The sequence below is a fragment of the Brassica napus genome, chromosome C9 (assembly GCF_020379485.1).
Source record: "Brassica napus cultivar Da-Ae chromosome C9, Da-Ae, whole genome shotgun sequence".
Taxonomy (NCBI): Eukaryota; Viridiplantae; Streptophyta; class Magnoliopsida; order Brassicales; family Brassicaceae; genus Brassica; species Brassica napus.
This window is the reverse complement of record NC_063452.1, coordinates 13,701,976-13,722,562: the sequence shown is the minus strand read 5'-3', so window position 1 is coordinate 13,722,562 and position 20,587 is coordinate 13,701,976. Positions and strand designations below refer to the sequence as shown.

The 20,587-nt window shown below is 40.4% G+C and overlaps 2 protein-coding genes and 1 non-coding gene across 3 annotated transcripts; 1 reads left to right on the top strand and 2 right to left on the bottom strand.

Moving 5' to 3' along the window:
* Window positions 1-5,912: 5,912 nt before the first annotated feature.
* LOC106398019 lies at window positions 5,913-6,479 on the bottom strand. The gene has a single exon (XM_013838623.1). The coding sequence runs from the start codon at window positions 6,477-6,479 to the stop codon at window positions 5,913-5,915; it is 567 nt and encodes a 188-aa protein (XP_013694077.1).
* Window positions 6,480-7,661: 1,182 nt separating this feature from the next.
* LOC125593692 lies at window positions 7,662-7,768 on the top strand. Its single transcript, XR_007329591.1, has one exon. It is a non-coding gene; the product is annotated as a small nucleolar RNA R71 (small nucleolar RNA).
* Window positions 7,769-17,727: 9,959 nt separating this feature from the next.
* Window positions 17,728-19,261, bottom strand: LOC125592483 (glutathione S-transferase T3-like). Its single transcript, XM_048767675.1, has 2 exons — window positions 19,190-19,261; window positions 17,728-18,249 (listed from the first exon to the last, which is right to left on the bottom strand). The coding sequence occupies exons 1-2, from the start codon at window positions 19,259-19,261 to the stop codon at window positions 17,728-17,730; spliced, it is 594 nt and encodes a 197-aa protein (XP_048623632.1).
* Between the last annotated feature and the right edge of the window lie 1,326 nt (window positions 19,262-20,587).

The following is a 20,587-nucleotide window of genomic DNA, read 5'->3' as shown; positions in this document are numbered from 1 at the left end:
GTTCGAAGGCCACACTCGGCCGGACATATATGAACAAAGGCCAAACTTGGCCGCAAAATACTAGATAAGGGAAAAACTTCTTCCCGTCAAACACTCACAGATCAAAGTTAAAATTCCCGGACAAGGAAGCTACGAATGCATCCGCGGGATAGTTCACTTCCTCATCGTCACCGGCAAAATCAGTCGTGGTTTCTACGGTATAAGGAGAAGCCGGGATGGGATCCCAGAATCCCTGAATCTTCCCATCGATCGGAGAAATGAGCATCTCAGCGTGAGCATGATCCTTCATGCCACCCTTCATTAACTCCATCTCCCTCTCGAAAACATAGTCATCCGCCCGCGTCTTCCAAAGGCTCCCGACTGAGCCGCGACACTCACGGAAGTCGCCCAGCGAGTTGAAAGCATCCTTGAGGTTCCCGTACTCAACCTGGAACTGAGAGGCGCGAGTCTTCATCACCTCGACAATTTCCCTCTTGCCCTTCCGTTCCGCCCTACGAACAGCCCTGGCATGATCACAAGCAAATTGAGCATCCCGCGCCAACATCTCGTCTCGCATGCGAGCAAGATCCTTTTCCGCCTTCTCCGCTTTAAAGCGACAGATCATGGCCTCTCTATGGCTCGCCTCAATGGCCGATCCGAGCAAGTTCAAGCCCTGTAAAACCGATTGACACGTTATAGGCAAAAAAAATAATGATCGTCAAAATTCTTAAAGCTTATACCCCGTTGATGATACGAGATCCTTCCGCGACGACTTTCGGCCTCCCCGACTCGTTCATGGCCGGAGGAGCATCGAAGTCCGACGGAAGACCAGCGAAGAAATCATCGAATTCCGGAATAGGGACCTTGCTCGTACCGCTTCCATCGCCGAAAGCAAGGTCCGGATCCCATCCTGGAAGCATGCAATCGTCCACCGAAAACTCCAGGTCACCGAGGTCAATATCTTTCCCTTCGAAGAATTCAGCCCCGTCGCAATCGTGGGAGCAGCGTCCGGACCTTGGTCATCAAGCTTGGAATCACTCCTTGTTTCTCCGCCCAAAGCAGGACTAGGGTGCACAAACCTCAGCGCCTTTCGAACTCTCTTCGGCGTAAAGGAAGTCCAGAAAAAAAGACCGTTCCTGAGCAGATCCCTCACCGCAATAATGTCCTCAGGAAACGGACCAAGAGGATTGATGAAGGGACGATCGTTCTGCAACCTCCGGAACAATGGGATACAACTCTCCTCAACGGACGCGGCGTCTACACGAACGAAGAAGAAAAACTTCTTCCCCGAGTTGAGGTTAGAAGTAAATCCCTTAACCACTGACATGAAGTTCCGAGGAACCAGCCCGTACATGTCCGTATCCTTGATGATCTGTAACCGAAGAAGCGCTTCGAAGTGATCGACGGTAAGGGAGAGACCATACTCGTAGGTCAGGACCAGGACTCCAAGGAGGTGCTGGATGCCAAGAGGATTCAGTCGGTTTATCGCCACCCTTAAACGATCCAACACACGGACGATAATTTTGGGAATCGGGAACCACAAACGACAGCGCACTACGAATGCTTCGTAACAATTAAAGTAACCCTCCGGGGGACTACCAGCGCGCTCTCTTTGACGAGGAACCCTGAACTCCACCGCATCCGAAATATGGTAGAACGACCGCATGACCTCGAGGAATTCGCTAGTACTCCTACTTGGTGCACCTTCCTCCACTAGGTGACAGTTCATGACCGGAAACGATTTCTCTTTGGGAGGCGTGATCGAACCATAACACACCACCCACCATGCCTCGTTCTCGGCCGGGTCTACCGAATGAGGAACGAATTCCATCTTTGGCACACGAAGCTCTTCAGAAACATTCGCGGGCAAGGACCCTTTCTTCGAACTCCTCTTCTTACTCGACATCTCGTGTTTTTCTAGAAGGAAATGTTAGAGAGAAAGAGAAAGAAGAAAGAATTTTTCAAGAAACCTCTCTATGAGAATGAGTAAGTGTAAAGATTGTGAAGAAATTACCTCCCTTCTTATAGGCATGAGAAATTACTATTTACTTGCGGATTTTTGGATACGAACATTGCCCAAATACACCAATCTCGTCCGAACTCGCCATGCCGCACGTTTGGATCTCACTAGAAAGCCACGATCCTAACGAGCTGGGGGGCTACCTGTTGGGGTCAAAAACGGTTGTGACGAAGTTAACGTCCAAATCCCCGCATAATACAAGTATTGTTGGGGTCAAAAACGGTTACGACGAAGTTAACATTCAAGAACGTCCGAAGAAGAAAACGAAAAAACCTTCTTCGACAAATACTTTTTCGGAATAGATTCTTCCTTACGAAAAGCTTGGCGGAGGAAACACGAGACATCGGACAAGAGATCGAAAAGGGTCGCTACGCAGCGACCAAACGCGTGTTCCGCTCGATCGCTACGTAGCGACCGAGCTCGAGCCAAAGCCCGGTCGCTACGTAGCGACCGAGCGTCCGTTCCTCTTGGTCGCTACGAGCGTTCGTTCTGCTCGGTCGCTACACAGCGACCGAGCTCTTCCGAAACGTTGATACGACATTAGTCCATGCATTCTCGTCTACCCTTCGATGCTATCTCCCGAAGACCGTAGCAAACCTATTTCATGTTCCCCGCCATTCTAAGTTATCGATCAAACTTTACCGTAAAACTGCGGAAAGTTCGTTCTTTATCGAAAGAAACCGTAATAAACGCTTCGAGTCAGAAGATGGCCCAAAGGGACCTAAGACATGACTCGAGGCCCAACTTACGATTTCTTAACCAACAGCCCGTAAGCCGCATGACGGTTTACGCTTGGTTCGCAAAGAAAGATAAAAGTCAAGTTTCTGCGGATAAATACGAAATTTTGAAGATAATTACGATGATCGGAAAAAATGGAATATCTCCATTTTTATGCTATGGCGGCTTAAGGGCAGAAGAGGAAAAGCGTAAACCGACCTAGGAGCCAGTATATAAGGAGTCCTAGGCGAGAGGCATGAAAGGAAGACTTTTCTCAGAGCAAACTTAGCACTTAGAGCAATTAGGCATATTTCCGTTTTGTTATTCGAGCTGCGACTCAACTAGGTTATTGCCGTCTTAGGGTTTTAGAACTAGAAATCTCGCCGACAGCTCTCATAGCCCAGGCTCTTTCCTTGTTGTAACGCTCAAACGCAAATTCAGAATAAGATCTACTTTGTTCTCTTTTCGATTTCTTATATTGTATCATTGTTATTCTTGTGTTCTGATTGCTTGGCGTGTGGTATTAGCATATATCCGGGACCTCTGGCAAATTAGGGTTTTTCTAGTTTTCTTATTTAAACGGAAATCGACAGTGCGAATTTCGGTTCCCACAGTGTGGCTACCTTGTGTTGCATGCCGTTCTTCTTCAATAGGCCTGCGAAGATCTTGTTGATGAAGTGACTACCCCCATCACTGATGACTACTCGTGGTACCCCAAATCTTGGAAATATTATGGTTTTGAACATCTTAGTCACCACCTTTGCGTCGTTTGTGGGACTGGCTATTGCTTCCACCCACTTAGAAACGTAGTCAACTGCTACCAATATGTACTCGTTCTTGAAAGATGGTGGGAATGGTCCCATGAAGTCGATTCCCCAACAATCGAATACTTCAACCTCCAAGATGAAGTTCTGAGGCATCTCATCCCGTTTACTGATATTCCCTTGGGGCTGGCATGAGTCGCATCTAAAGATGTAAGAATGGGCATCTTGGAACATTGTTGGCCACCAAAAACCGGCTTGAAGAATCTTAGACACGGTTTTAAATGCCGCAAAGTGCCCTGCATAAACTGAACCATGACAGTGATAGAGGATTCCTGGAATCTCGAACTCAGATACACATCGTCGGAATACTCCATCTTTGCAACTTCGGTATAGATAGGGTTCATCCCAATAGTAGTGTCTTGCTCCTCTTAGAAATTTCCGTTTATCATTGCCAGTGAATTTGACAGGTTCTTTCTCAGCAGCCAAATATTTGGCGATCTCAGTAAACTATGGAAGATTGGGATATTTCGTTTTGATCGAACAGACAAGGTGTTCCAGAACGCTGGAGCAAACTGGACGGAGCGATTGTTCTGTAACGCTTCCCAGACTGATCGAGTAGACGTGCTCGATCGGAAGGCTGTCATCAAGTGTTGTGTCTTCATCAATCTTCATTTTGGAGAGGTGATCTGCAACGCCATTCTCAATGCCCTTTTTGTCTTTGATTTCTAGGTCAAATTCCTGGAGCAATAAGATCCATCGGAGTAGCCTTGGTTTCACATCCTTCTTCGTCAGCAAATACCTTAATGCTGCATGATCCGTGTGCACTATCACCTTAGAGCCAACTAGGTAGGATCTGAATTTTTCGAAGGCAAAGACAATTGCCAAAAGTTATTTCTCTGTAGTTACATAGCGACATTGAGCTTCGTCTAGTGTTATGCTCGCATAATAGATCACGTGAAGCTTCTTATCTTTTCGTTGGCCGAGTACTGCTCCAACCGCAAAGTCGCTTTCGTTAGTCATGATCTCGAAAGGAAGTTCCCAGTCTGGTGGTTGCACAATGGGTGCGCTGACTAGAGCTCCTTTAATCGTGTGGAAGGCGCCCAAACAATCGCTATCGAACTCAAATTCTGTCTCCTTGCAGAGAATTCTAGTGAGTGGTCTTGCGATTTTGGAGAAGTCTTTGATGAACCTTCTGTAGAAACCAGCATGTCCGAGTAAACTCCAGATTCCTTTAACAGAGTTTGGAGGTTGTAAACTCATCATCACTTCTATCTTTGCCTTGTCCTCTTCGATCCCCTTTTCTGAGATTTTGTGACCGAGAACAATTCCATCACGCACCATGAAGTGACACTTCTCCCTATTCAACACGAGATGCTTTTCTTCACACTGCTAAAGGACCGTGCACAAGTTTGACAAACAGACAGAAAAGGAGTTCCCATAGATGCAAAAGTCATCCATGAAAACTTCCATTATGTCCTCAATTAGGTCAGTGAAAATAGACATCATACAACGCTGGAATGTCGTAGGGGTACTGCACAGTCCAAACGGCATTCTCCTGTAGGCGAAAGTTCTGTAGGGACATGTGAAAGTTGTCTTCTCTTGATCGTCTGAGTGAATGGGAATCTGAAAGAAACCTGAATAATCATCTAAAAAGCAGTAATATGGGTGGTTAGCCAATCTTTCAAGCATTTGATCAATGAATGGAAGTGAGCCTTTCGTGTGGCTGTGTTTAATTTCCGAAATTCAATACACATACGGTGACCAGTTACTGTCCTACTAGGTATTAATTCATTCTTTTCATTAGCGACCACAGTAATGCCACCTTTCTTAGGAACTACATGAACAGGACTAACCCACTTACAATCAGAGATCGCATAGATTACACCAGCTTCTTGAAGTTTTATTATCTCTTTCTTGGCAACATCTTTAAGATTTGGGTTTAACCGCCTCTGATGTTCTACAGAAGTCATCGATTCATCTTCTAGATGTATTCTATGCATGCATAAATCAGATGTATCTCTTTCGGTATTTTCTCAATTCACACAAGAGTTTAGCAGTTTCCACATTATTAAGCTCAGAGTTCACAATAACAGGATATGTGGAATTAGGTCCAAGAAACGCATACCTGAGTCCCGCTGTGAGGGACTTTAATTTGATATTTGTAGCTTTGAGTTCGCTCTAGGAATCATCGAGCAGGCTGGTCGGTTTGTTCCCTCGTTTATGAGCAGTTGCTCCTTCTAGTGGAGCCTGATTGCTCGCTTCCTCCAGACTTAGGAAAGCTACCATCTTCTCAATGCTTTGGCTCGAATCTAGCATCTTTTCGTACCCATCAGCATCAATGTTGCACATGTTCTGCTCGGACTCGGCTCGTATCAGAGCCACTTCCAAAGGATCATCTGCGAGGATTTCTTCGATCATCACTTGTTGAGGGGTCAAGGCGCGTTCTCGTTGTCAATTGTGAAGTTCTGACCATCTAGCATAGGCCGTTTGAGCAGCTCGTCCATCTCAAACTTCATCACAATATCCCCTGGTTGGAGATCGATTCTCCCATTGCGCACATCGATGATTGCACCAGCTGTGCACAAGAAGGGGCGGCCCAGAATGAGAGGGTCTTTCAGTTCATATTCGAGTTCCAGGACCACGAAGTCCACCGGAACAGTGGTGTTGCCAATTTGCACTTGCAGGTCTTCGAGAACACCTACTGGCAGCTTGACTGATCTGTCCGCGAACACCAACAAAATCCTAGTAGGCTTGAAGTTGGTTAGTCCCATACGTTTTGCAACTGAATAGGGCATGAGATTCACATTGGAACCTAAATCACATAAGGAACAGGCAAAAACTGCTTTTCCAATCTGAACTGGGAGGACAAATTTTTCAGGATCTTCCAGTTTCTTGACTGTTCTGTATTGAAGGACTGCGCTGCTTTCTTTTGAGACCATCATGATATCGCTGTCTGCAGAGGTCTTCCCAGAGATCAGCCCTTTCACAAGACTGCGCATTGAGGGAATCATCTGAATTGCGTTCATGAGAGATAGCTTGTTATTCAACTCCTCTAGCATCTTCTTGCACTTCATCTCTTCTACGTGACTTCTTAGCAGGGACTGGGTAGGGAACTTTTGGAGTGTAGACGCGAGCAGGAACATGCCGATCTGGCATCGTAAGAGCTACTGGTTCTATCACAGCTGGCTGTTCTGCGTCTTGTTCATGGTCCAAGACATCCTCAGGTTGTTCTCCCTCTTTCTGTTTTCCCTGCTCTTTAGCAGTGAGCTTTTTGGGAACAGGATCTGGGAGATGTCTTCCACTTCTTAACTCCACTGCGTTACAGACCTTGGGATTCTTGTTTGTTTTCCGAGGGAGTGTTCCATGTTGCCTCTTGATTGTTTCAGCAGTTTGAGCAATCTGAACATCCAACTATCTTATGTGGCTTGCTATAGCATCATATTTGGAATTTAATTACGTGAACATGTTGTCCATCCGAGTGTTGATCTCGTTGGTAACCTGGTTCAGTGCTTTCCCTTGAATCTGTTGTCCTTGTAATAGTTGTTGCATCATTCCTTTCAGTTCATCTGGCTGTCCGCTCGCGGTTGCAGGAGCAGTTTGCGGATTATTCTGCATGTTCTGAAACTGGTTCTGAGCTTGGCTGAGGATGAACATCTTTCCATTCTGGTTCTGAGAGTATGGCTTCTGATATCTAGGGTTTTGGAACTGATTTCCTTGAGATCTGTCGTTGTGGTTGTCCGGATTGGTCTTGTATGAGAACAGAAGCGGGTTGTTCCTCACATTAGGGTTTGGATGGTAGTTTTTTAACTGCCAACCCTGCCCATTGACGTAACTAACATTTTGCTGATCTTCTTCCGATGTCTCGGTTTCTGCTGCAGCATCTGTAGTACCTGGTTCCAGATTGGCTTCTTCCATGACATAGATCTGATTCTGATTGTTCTTGAGCAGCAGATCAACTTTAGTGGCGAGGTCATCAATCTTCCTAGTGTCCATGCTGTTCACCTTCTTGGAATGATCAGTATACTCGTTTTTTCTGAAAGAACTAACTGCCATGTTCTCTATTAGCGCGTGAGCTTCTTCTGTGGTTTGAGTCACGAAATATCCATTGCTCGCTATGTTTAGAGCATTGCGGAACTCCCATTCACACAATTGTAGAATATTCTAAGACATGGTCATCGTCAAACCCGTGATGAGGACACCCTCTGAGGGTATCATTGAACCGTTCCGGCGCTTCATTGAAAGGTTCATTAGCGAGTTGCTTGAAGGAGGAGATCTTGTTCCTTAGGGCAGCTGTTTTGTCTTTCGTGTAGAAGTGGCCCAAGAAAGCTACTCTAACCTGTTCCCAAGAAGTTAGGGAACCTGTAGGTAATGACTTAAGCCATCGTAAAGCCTTGTCCGCTAGAGAGAATGGAAACATCATGCATTTGATGTAGTCGGGTGGGACGCCGTTTGCACGAGTGAAACTGCATATCTCTTCAAAAGCTTCAATGTGTTCCATTGGTATCTCAGCTGACAGTCCATGGAACATCTTTCTCTGGACAAGATGCATCATGCTGGGTTGTATCTCAAAGTCTGCCCTTTAACATGGTGGTGGAGCGATAGCAGAGCACGTAGCAGAGATGTTACGCGATAGGTTCCTCTCACAAATTGGGACAGGTGGTTCCCGCTGTGGAGCCAGTTGCTGCGCTGCGATTGTTAGCTGTAACTCTTGCATCTGTTGCATCTGCTGCTGCATCTGTTGCATAGAAGCGGCCATTGTGGCAGTAATTGATTTTTGTTGACGGTTGGTTCTTTCTAAGCTTGCAAGTTCCTGATTTGTAAGCGAAATTAAGTCTCCTTGTGAATTGCTCCGAGTATGTCTACTGGTCATGCACTTGGGTCATTCGCTGCAAAAAAAAGTTAAACAAGTTAGAGGTTTTAGACTAAATAAATAACCGAAAAATAAAGGTAAAAAGCTGGTCCCCGTCGTAACGGCGGCAAAACTTGAAACACTAAATTTGGATCTTTGTCTACTGTCAAGTTAACAGTGTAGTTGTAATATTTTTAGATTCAATTCCAGAGGACCAGTTCACACTTTATCTTTATGGGATCAGAATTAAGCTAAAACAAAGTGGGGTTTTTTAAAGAAGTTAATAACGTAAATAACAAGTAACAAGATGAGGTTGTTTTGAATTGATTTAAAAGCGCTAGTCTAGGGTTTCTTCTTCAGGTATGGAAATCGCAAACCAAGCAATTATTCAAGTTCAGTTTATAACAAATCTTAACTCAGATCACTCAGGTTGAATCAACCCACTCTCGTGGTATTGATTCCTTTGCAAGTCGGTCTTGATGCCTAAACTCTTGTTTGGATCAAGACGAGCTAGCAAGCTTTAGAGATCAAGTCTGATATGTTCACAGTACACCTTAATATCTACTCTCGCTGACTAGAGATGCAAAGCTCATTCAAATCATATCTATCAATTAACGGCTAGCTAAATTGATTAACCCTAATTCATGCACTAAGTGATCGGTTCAATGCAAGCAATTAGAACAGATATGAATGTAGACAATCTTAAGATGACTTATTTATGCTTCAGTTTACGAATCCAAAACCCTAGAACCCTAAACTAACTCGGTGACTACTCAGACATAACACAAGAACAGAGAAGCATGATTTCTGAATAATACTGCATATAATAGATAATAGAAATCAGAGGGTTCAGGATAATCTTCTCTAGGAGATAGATGAGGTCTTCTCCTTTACAAGTAGCAATCGCCCAAAAATCAAAGCTTTCTCAGGTCATTTTTGCATAAAAAACTAAGGTTAGGTCTAAATCAATAAATAGGAGACTATATATATAGGAGCCACAAGCGGCTATAGGGAAAAATAGGAAATCTAGGGCAAATCCCGAAATATTTGGAAACTTCCTTTTTTACCTCTGCCGCTGGAGCAGGCACTCGGGCTGCTCTGGTCGACTGTTATGCGCGAAAGACTCCAATTCACACTCTTTTTCTCTTCTTCCCCTCCATCTGGTCTATCTCTCATCCAATGAAACTCCAGACCTGTAATGACTCAAATGGACTAAAAAGACTCGATAAAACCTTGAAATCTATTAGTAAGACATACATATAATGTGCCAAAAACACAATATATCAGCGGGTTGAATTATGCTCACTAAGATCACTAGATCAGCTCTCGCCTTACTCTTAGCAAGAAACTTAGCTCAATTAAAATTGTTTTAGGATGAGAATGAAGCTATTGTTTTTATCTAACAATCCTAGGGCAAGTTCTAGAAAGCTAATCTAGAATCAGGCATTGATGACAATCATAATTATTATTATCACAACTCAGCAATCTATAGTTGGGGCTAATCCCTCATAACCTATTTAAACCCTAAAATTTAAAAAATGGAACTACTCAGACATAGCCAACTAATTCATAACAGCAATTAGGTAAGAAAACTTCATTAGAATAGTATATAGATATTAAAGAAGTTCCAATCACAAATATAACTTTGGATCTTCTCTCCAATCAATCAAAATCCTAAAAACCTTTTGCTGATAATAGTAAAACTAGAAACACAAGAAAGCACATTTTGTCTCTAACATGGTGGCAAAGCTTATATAATTAAGTTAAAACTCGTCAGGGGTAATCTTGTAAATTGGTGAAGACTTGGGCTTCAAGTCGGCTGTGACCAAACGGGCTTTCTGCGCGCTTCGCTGTAGATTGATGTTCTGATGTGAACATCGATCGATATTTGTTCCTCAATATCGACCGATGGTCGAGCTCGATGATCATCTCGGGTGCTTGCTTCAAATATCTCCAAAATGCTCCAAAATCATCACTTATCTCCAAATCACTCCTGATCTTATAAATATAATAAATAGACTCTATAATATAATAATTAGTAGTAAAAATACCTATAAACCATGGGTAAAAGTGGGTCAAATCCATGGTCTATCAATTAGCACAATTTTAATTGTAAAACTATCCTCATGATAGCAAAATTGTAATCCTCAACCTTTAGAAAATCATGAAACCTAAGTTTTTCCACTCTTCTAGAGCATTAGGGAGATTTATTTTCTTTTGGTAGTCAAACTTTTCTTTCAAATTTTGCCACAGTTTAGTTGGATGTTTTATGTGCGCATAGTCACTCGTCATGTTCTCGTCTAGATGTTTTCTCAGAATATATAGCTTAAGCCTAATGCTCATGAGGTGATTTGTTTCAATTGGCATAGGTCGCCATAACCATCCAACTCTAGGATGAACTGCCTTGAAGGGTAAGGCAGGTCAAAAGAGTGGGCATCTTTCCTACTACCGAGGAGATTCCAAATTATCTTTTCAGCATGCCATTCAACGTCTCTTTTCGAAGTAAAGGCCTTCGCATTCCTAATCCGCAATACAGGAAGACGTCTTGTCTTCTTTTGTTCGGAATCCATTTTTTTTATCAAAAGAAAGTTCAACTCTAGCTTATGTTAGCCTTGCGTTCTAAAGCAGTTCCTGTACTTTGAATGAATTCAAGCTAGTAAAGTAGTCTGTTAGAATCAATAGGTCTTCAAATCGTTCATTTTAAAAAATTGAAACCCTTTTTATTGGATGATCATAATACTTCTTAAAAATCGAAATTCTTGATCAATGGAGGAACAATATCACCATTTTTGTTCAATAAGATACCAAAGTGGATGATTGACTCATTCCATACTAGAAAGAATCACAGGAAATCTTTTGATAACACGGATTCCTATTTCTCAATCGTATCCCACGATCAAGACAATTGGTTGAATCCCGTGAAACCATTTCAGAGAAGTTCATTGATATCTTGTTTTTCTAACGCAAATCGACTTCGATTCTTGAATAATCCACATCACTTCTGCTTCTATTGTAACAAAAGATTCCCTTTTTATGTGGAAAAGGCCCGTCTCAATAATTCTGAAATTTTGGCTATGTTCTTTTACGTGTCGCGCGACCTGCGACATGCGACTAAGATTACGTTCGTTTACGTGTCGCGCGACTTGCGATTTGCGACCTGCGACTAAACATGCGACCAGCGACTAAAATTATGTTCGTTTACGTGTCGCGTGACCTGCGATCTGCGACCTGCGACCAGTCGCTTGATCAAAATTTTCTTAAGTTTTAGTCGCCGTATTTTCGGGCGACTTGAATGGAATCCCGCGACTGGTCGTGCGATCACTCGCGCGACATCAAAACGAATAGCAACTTGCGACATGCGACCAATCACAGGTCGCATGTTACGCGACAGCAAAACGAACAACAACCTGCAACCTGCGACTCGCAGATCGCATGTCGTAGGTCGCGCGATAGGTAAACGAACAGGGCATTTCTTAAAAATACTGAAAACTTTTGGGTCAAAGTAAAATATTTCTAATGCAATTTATTGCTACAACTGGAACAGTCTATGACTATGAAAACTACAGTTCGATGTGGAAATTTGTACACATCGAAATTTGTGCATTTTTTTTATTCAGAACCTGTTTGGAAAGATCTAAAAGATCAAGAAACGTTGAAATGATGTTTTCAACGAGGAATAATTTGGCATGTAAATATCATTTTTGCAAAGTTATATATTTCAAAGAAAGTTAAATGATATATTTCAAAGAAAGTGTTGGGCGTTATCTTTATATTAAATTATCCATTTAGATTAATCTCATTCTCTTTAAAAAAAAAAAAAAAAAAAAAAAAAAAAAAAAAAGCCCATCTCTCTATTCTCTCTCTATGCATCTTTCACAGAGAGGATGAGTTGAAGCTTGAGACTTTCTTTTGTTTATAGCCGGATCTTGTCCGGATTTTGACTCCCGATGCTCGGGCCTTTGACTCTGGGTTGCGGCGGTTCCTATAACGCCGTCTTCGCCAGCTCCTTTCTCGCCCTTTCTCGTTCTTCTACGGCGTTGTAGGCGAGCTGGGTTCCAGAATCTTTCTGATTCCTTTGTTTTTATTATCTTCTTCTCCCCCCGACCTCTGTTTCTCTGTGGTTTATTGGGTTTCGATTGACTCTCGATCTATGGATTGGATTGTTTCTTCCTTTTCTCGTTTAGAGTTGTCTCATCTTCAAGCTTATTCCAATCTATAAAGATGTCTGGGCTTTGCCAGCAGGTGAATCTGATCCCTCCAGATCGATTGTAGACAATCGAATGTTTCAATAGTGAAGCGGTGGTTCTTTCTTTTCAGTCGGCTTGGGTTATTTTCGCAACGGATCTCCGGCGTAGATATATCTGAGGCGTTGTGGTGAGCCATGTTTGGTCATCCTTTGAGCTGATCCTTTACTATCGTTGTTGCCGGCTACTCTTCATCTTCCTCCTTCTTGTTCCGGTTGGTTTCTGTGGAAGTTCGATTAGAGATTCCGGCGACAGGTTACCGGTTGTTGAAGTAAGGTGATGATTCCACTTCCGGACACGTATCTCATCTTTGTTATGCGCTCAACATGTGTGGAAGCTGCTGTGAATCGATCACGTCTTCCTTTGGACCTGTTTTGTTTTCCTCTATGGGCTTATGGTCCATAGTCGTACTATTCAGTTTGGCCCGTTTTGTTGGCTTTTCTTTGTAATGTTATGTTCGGACCTTGTTCCATTTGGGCTTGACCCATTTAATAAATTCCTGCGACAAAAAAAAAAAAATCTGATTTGGACTTTATTTGGTCCCAAGAAATGATATAATCTGTTGACTGTAAATATACCAGGCATGCAATGTGGTATGTGGCATGTGGCTATCAAAACACTACTTAACAATAAGCACTGGAAAGAAAATGATTAATCTCGGTTCAGTCTCATTTGAAAAATAATAAAATTACTCATAATCATATCTCAAGATTCTCAGGTATAACTCATGGAAGACTAAAATATATACGGATAATACTCTGAACCGACACTAATTAATAAAACAATACTAAAATATACTGACTAAATATATTAGGCAGGAGCAGGACATGTGACATGTGACATGTGACATGTGACATGTGACATGTGACATGTGGGTATACAGAGACTTCTTTTTTTAGCACACGTGGGTATACATAGACTACTTAACAATAAGTATTACATATATAGAGTTGAATTCTGAATCATGATTCGCGGGATCTTACGAAGTAAACAAACCTGTAGTGAAACATGCAGAATTATTAAATATTTTAACGTAAGTGAAACATGCAGAATTATTAAAATTCTGAGTAATACATTATTATGTTAAAATGTAAGGTGGGTGTAGATCAAATATATTTAACGTTGCAGGTTAGCAATTATCCAAAATTTTAAACTTGCTTTTAGTTATTAAATTATAAATTAAATAAATACTTAAAATAGTATATAATACATATTTCAATAAATAGATATTTATTTTTACTTTTCAGCAATCTATACTATTATTTGCGAAGTAAATTTTTGGAGTCGAGCTCTCACGTTAAAAGTTAGAGCGGTTAATATCTATAATACCCTTAATGAATTTTATATATAATTAATTATATAACCAAAAACGAATTTTAATTAATAATATTAACTTTTTGGAAAATAAGATAATTCTTATATATTGTGTTGTTATCTTAAAACATATTTTTCAATTATAAAATTTAAAAATAAACTATAAAACAATTATAATAAATTCAGTGGTTAAAGTCAATGTTATCTTTAATAAATTTTAATTAAACATATATATTTAATTAGATTTTTGTCATATATATATATATATATATATATATGTTTGATTTAATTTTTTTGAAAACATAAATAATAAGTTATTATGATAGTTTTTGAATTAATAAAAAATAAACTAATAAATATTTGTTAAACGATTAAGCCCGCATATGCGGGCAAGACACCTAGTTATATATTTATTTTAAGCATAGTATAGAACTATTACGAAGAGTGAAACTCATTGAAGCTGTTGATCCAAAGTCAAAAGGAAATTTTAGGTTTCATTTATTATTAATAAAACATATAAAATTATTTTTAATATATTTATATATTTGCAATTTTTATGGATACCTTGTAAATTTAAGTAGAATGAATGTGTGTATATTATGTTTTCTATACGGCAAATTTTTATGTTTTCTATAGCTTGTAAATTTTTTAATACTTTTTATATCCTTCTTTATTAATTGACTATCATGTTGTAAAGCACTTATATAATAAATTAGGGTGAATATGATTATTTCTCACTCCACTTATCACCAATTGATTTTAGGTTGCAAACTCATCTAGCTCACATGGTATCAGAGCCCGATCCATGCAGTCCAACCCGATCCACATCGATCTGACCCAAAGTTGGCCATCGATCCTTGCCCAAACATTCTGAGATTAACGCTCAAAGAGCCATCGGACCATTACACTTATCACCAATTGGTTTTAGGTTAGAAATCCATATACCTTTAACACTTATATTATGTAAAATGGTGCTTGTTTCCCTTTTGTAAGTGCTATTTTCTTTATTAATGAAAACCTTTTAACAAAAAAAAATGTTTTCTACACGGCTTATGCAATTAAATTTTATGGATCAAAATAGTTTTAAGTCGCGGTAAAGCGGGTCAGGTGAAACAGGTTTGACCATTTTCCCTATCTATACATACATAGTCTCATTGGGAAACGACAAAATACATATATTGTATTATTGTATATATTGTGATCATCTCATGTAGAACTCGTGGAAGGAGAACTCGTCTTGGAAGACCTAAGACAATCATTAACCCAAAAACTCAAAATGGGTATCTAAATTTTTATTTAATAGTTTTAATTGTAAAAGTACACTAAGAGATCGGATGAAGAGATCCGTCAATTTTCGTGGTCCAATGCAAGTCTCTTAATTAAGGTTTCTTAATTTTTTTTTAATTAAACATATATTTTTTTTGTTAATTTTTCTTATTAAACTTAAAACATAGTAAAACATTAAAATTGAAACATAGATTTAGAAAAAAACGTAAAACATAAAAAACAAAGTTTATTAAAATAAACAAAAATAATTTGAAACATACATCCGAGTTCAGTTGTTGTTTTCATCGCCTCCAAATTTTTGCCACAAATGTTCAACCAAATCAGCTTTCAGTCGTTCATGCTTTTGTCGATCACGAATTGTTGTTCGAACACTCATCATATTTTGGATATTTGAAGGGGTATCTGTAGAATACGTGAGATTGACATGTGAACTTCCGCTATCTTCTCCTTGTTGGAACTCTGAAACATTATACAGATTGTATCCATCTCGTTCGTCTTCGACGATCATATTATGGAGTATGATACATGCTCTCATAATCTTTCCTATCTTGGCTTTATCCCGAAACAGTGCAGGACTTTTAACAATTGCAAAACGAGCTTGTAAGACTCCGAAAGCACGCTCGACATCTTTTCGGACAGCTTCTAGACGTTGAGCAAATAAAACTGCTTTCGGGTCTTGTGGTAGTGAAATAGATTGGATAAAAGTTACCCATTTCGGGTAAATACCATCGGTGAGATAGTAAGCCATACGATACTCTCTTCCATTGACAGAGTACGTGACTTGCGGAGCTTGACGGTTTATTATGTCATCAAAAACAGGTGAACGGTCAAGAACATTAATGTCATTTAACGTACCTGGAGGTCCAAAAAATGCATGCCATATCCACAGATCATATGAAGCAACCGCCTCTAAAACGATTGTTGGTTTACTCGAACCACGAGAATATTACCCTTTCCAAGCGGTGGGACAATTCTTCCACTCCCAATGCATACAATCGATGCCTCCTATCATCCCTGGAAATCCACGATATTCTCCAATATAAAGTAGACGTTGAAGATCAGCCAGTGTTGGTCTTCTTAGATACTCATCGCCGAATAAATATATTATTCCTTCCACAAAATGTTCCACACATGACCGAGCTGTCGTTTCACCGAGTCTGAGGTATTCGTCAACAGCATCAGCCGCACTACCATATGCCAAGACACGAATGGCTGATGTACACTTCTGAAGTGGAGAGAGACTACTTCTTCCTAGAGCATCTTGGTTTTGTCGAAAGAATTCAACTTCGGTGGAGAGTCGATGAACAATTTTCATGAACAATGGTTTGTTAATTCTAAAACGTCGTCGGAAGAAATTTTTAGGATACGTTGGAGTATCATTGAAATAATCATTCCATAAACGAGTATGCCCTTCCTCACGATGTCTTTCGATATAAGCTCGTTTTTTTCTTTTTTTCCTTCGTTCTTCTGGATCAACTCGAATGGTAAAATTCACAACGGCTTGATCAAAGTGTTGATCAAAGAGCTCATCAAATGCATCATCAAATGCTTCGTCTAGATTGTTTTGAGAAGAGGAAGCCATAGATGGTGATTAAAGAGTTTTAAAAACTTAGGATCAAAGAGAGAAAATATTTTGAGAAGTTGTGATCAAAGATTTTGTTGAGAGAAAAAAAAGATTACAAGTTTATGAGAGAATTGAGATTTTGTTGCGACTTGTTTATGAGAGAAAAAAGATTCTTGCGACTTGTTTATGAGACTTGAGATTTTGTTTCACAAGTCGAGAGATGGTACTTGTAATCACCACAATTTTTTAAAAAATAGACTTGAGATTACGGATATGAAACTTGATGAAAGAAAAGAGACGATAGAAGCAAAATGTGTTTGGTACAAAGACACAAGTCGAGAGATGAATATATATAAAGAGTTTACAAAGTTGACATAAGCAAAATGTGTTTGTTACAAAGACACAAGTCCGTGATAGACACAAGAGTACAAGTCCGTGATCAATCTATCTGACACAACAAGTCCGTGATCAACTAGTTGACACAACACGACAAGTCTTGACACAACAAGTCTGTCATCCTCTCTCGTAATGCTATAGGAAGTCTTGACAGAACACGACAAGTCCACAATGCTCCTGTAAGTATCAAGAACAAGACAGAAACAAATATCAGCAACAGATAAGATTAAGAAGAACATGACCAAGAATCATAACATGAAACAAATATCATTAATTGGAACCAACAAGAACATGAACATGAGTTACATAACATGAAACTTAAACTAAAACGAGATAACATCAACAACCAACAAGAGAACATGACCCTTAAACTTAGAGAATCAGCAACAGAGAACATGATTCTTAAACTAAGACGACATAAGATGAAACTTAAACAGAGCAACCAACAAGAACATGAGTTACATCAACTCTTTAATTAACTTTTTCTTGAGATCTTCTTCATAATCAGGTAGTGGACCTTGTTTTGCAACAAGACTCTCAAGTAGCTTCATCTTGGTGAGCTTTTCCTTCCTTGCCAAATCCTCCTTCTTCATCTACCAAATAGTCTTGAAGTCATAGATCTCTTTATCCTCAACCAACGGCTTCTTCCCACGGGCTTTTGCAGCCTTCACACCCGCAGGACGACATGTTACGTCATCGTCAACACCAGCATTGTTTCCCTTTACTTGAGAGCTTCCAGTATGTGAACCACCCTCGAGCTTCCTCCTTTTGGAGCTGCTTACTGTTTTTGCTGTGGAGAGTTCACACCACTTCTCATCTGCGCGAAGCTCCTTCCACGCATGCTCTAAAGTGAATTTCTTTTGATGGTTGTTGAAGAAGATTCCGTCGGCCAATTTGAGCACATCAGTATCATTCATACCACTGCTTCTCTCTCTGGTTGCTGCTTTAAACGCCCCACAAAACTTACAAACCAAATCATTAAGCTTGTGCCAACGTTGCTTGCACTGAGTTCCTGACCTTTTTTCACAACCAGAGAGCTTAGGCGACGCCGAGTAGTATGATGCAATTCTCTTCCAGAACGCCTCTGACTTCTGCTCATTCCCAACTACGGGATCCTTGCTCGTGTTCAACCACGAGCTGATAAGCACTCTATTGGAGACCAGGACCTTTGTTCCCTACGCTCTGCCGGAGGCTCATCACAATGGATTGGTTCTTCTTGACTGCCAAAGACTACATGTTGTTGACTATTAAGTAGATCAACAAAGCAGGCATTGTCTTGAAATGGATTGAAATCCATTTCCGAAGACAATGGAAGAGGAGAAAGAGGAGACAGTGGAGAAAGAGGAGAAAGAGGAGATAGAGGAGAAAGAGGAGAAAGAGGAGAAAGAGGAGAAAGAACAAGCAAGCGCATTAAGATGATGGAGTTTGAAGAGCAACACACTACTTATAAATAACTAAAACGAGAAGTTGCATTCAAAAACTAGAACCAGACTTGAATGCTTTAAAGAGTTGACATATATCTAACAACAAACAAAGTACAAAGGTTTTTCATCTTCATAAAACTATAATCAGAAAGACTTGACAGTTATCTAACTTATTCAAAGCACTTCACGTTTGGATTTATAGCTAACCATCGGTTCTATTTATTACACAACCATAATCTTAAATACATCTTTATTACACTCCTTTCAATTCATCACAGAACCGTAACCACATCCGTACTAATTCATATGCAAGAGTAACACTAACCTTTTATTGATGAACCTTTCTGAGCTCTCTTTCCACCGAACATATCAAACGCTTGTTTATCCCTTCATCTCACCACACAAAGACATGAACAAAAAACAAATTAATTATCAGAAAGAACCGAGATCAAAATTGATAAATTTGCAACAAACATAACGAGACATCACAACTAATCAACATTGATAAACTTTCAACCATCAACGGACATAAACATTATCAAAATTATAAAACTTTCAACCAACAAATCACAACTAATTAAAGCACAATCCGAGACATCCATCATTGAAGAACATGAAACCGAAGCTTTACCTGAGCGAATCGCGGAGAGCCATCGACAAAGAGCACCGTCGCCGTTGAGAAGAGCCACCGACGGTGAGCCATATATCGCCGTCAACGAGAGCCACCACAGAGAGAGAGAGAGAGAGAGAGAGAGAGAGAGAGAGAGAGAGAGAGAGAGAGAGAGAGAGAGAGAGAGAGAGCGGTTCTTCGCCGTCGATACGTTTAGAACCACCAGAGAGAGAATTCGTAATCGAACCTACAGACATAAAAAAATCTTGCAATTAGAACAAGAATAAGTCTAATCTAATACATGCATGACTGAAGAACAGAACAAACGATTCACCTTCCAATTCCAGTTGATCCAGAGAGAGAGAGAGAGAGAGAGAGAGAGAGAGAGAGAGAGAGAGAGAGAGAGCGGTTCTTCGCCGTCGAGGATACCCACGGTGACAGAGATAATCAGAGATTTCCTTCCCCGACGACAGCAACCGAGAGAGAGAGAGAGGACCTTCTTCGTTTCCTCGATGAGCCACGAAGAGAGAGAATTGTCGTATCGTCTTAGTGAGATACGGAGAGAGAAGAACCACGGAGAGGGAGTATCGCCGTTTCCTCGCGGAGCCACGGAGAGGGAGCATCACCTTTCGTCGACGAACCATGGAGAGAGAGACGATCGCCCTTCTCGGAGACGAAGACGGAGCGTTTTGGAGAGAGGTTTTGAGAGAAACCAAACAAACCGAACCACTCTCCTCCTCTCTCCTCTCATCTCGCATACACGTGTCCCCAAAAGACGGTCTCCATCGTCCCCAAATTAAAGACGGTTTTTGAGATTATTAGTGTTTTTGATTTATTTTAAATGCATAATTAGCCTTAGAGACCCCTTAAATACCTGCGTTAATGATGGTCTAACATCATCATCGCTAAAATCTCTTATTTTTTTTTATTTTTTTTTCTGATTTAAAAAAAATAATAATGAAAAGCGCACCAATCGCGGACCGCCACGTGTCAGTGGAACCCATAAACAGTGCAAAAAACACACAGCATACGTTTTTTATTGTGCATACTTTGTATACGGTTTATTCCAAAATCGTGCCCCCCCTCCTTTGAGATGCGCAGAGACCGCGATGCAGATGCTCTAAGAGCATGATTAACCCGGGGTTCTTATGATGAGGTTCTTAACGGAAGTTAAGAAACTGTTTCTTAACAACCAGTTCTTAAATAAGGATTTTAAGAACTGGTTCTTAGCCTTTTTAGTTAAAAGTTAAGAAACAGTTTTTTAACTTCCGCTAAAAACCCTACTTTAAGAACCCCGGATTAATCATGGTCTAAAGTCTAAAATATATCGGGGACGCTAAATAATACTTCCTCAGTTTTTTTATTTATTTGACGTTTGAGGATGTTTCACACAAATTAACACATCCATTATAATACTTT

Coding starts and splice junctions, on each gene's coding strand:
- LOC106398019 (XM_013838623.1), bottom strand. CDS start 6,479: ATGCGCAGTCTTGTGAAAGGGCTGATCTCTGGGAAGACCTCTGCAGAC.
- LOC125592483 (XM_048767675.1), bottom strand. CDS start 19,261: ATGGCTCACCGTCGGTGGCTCTTCTCAACGGCGACGGTGCTCTTTGTC. Junction 18,250..19,189: donor GCTCTCCGCGATTCGCTCAG/GTAAAGCTTCGG, acceptor AACACGAGCAAG/GATCCCGTAGTTGGGAATGA.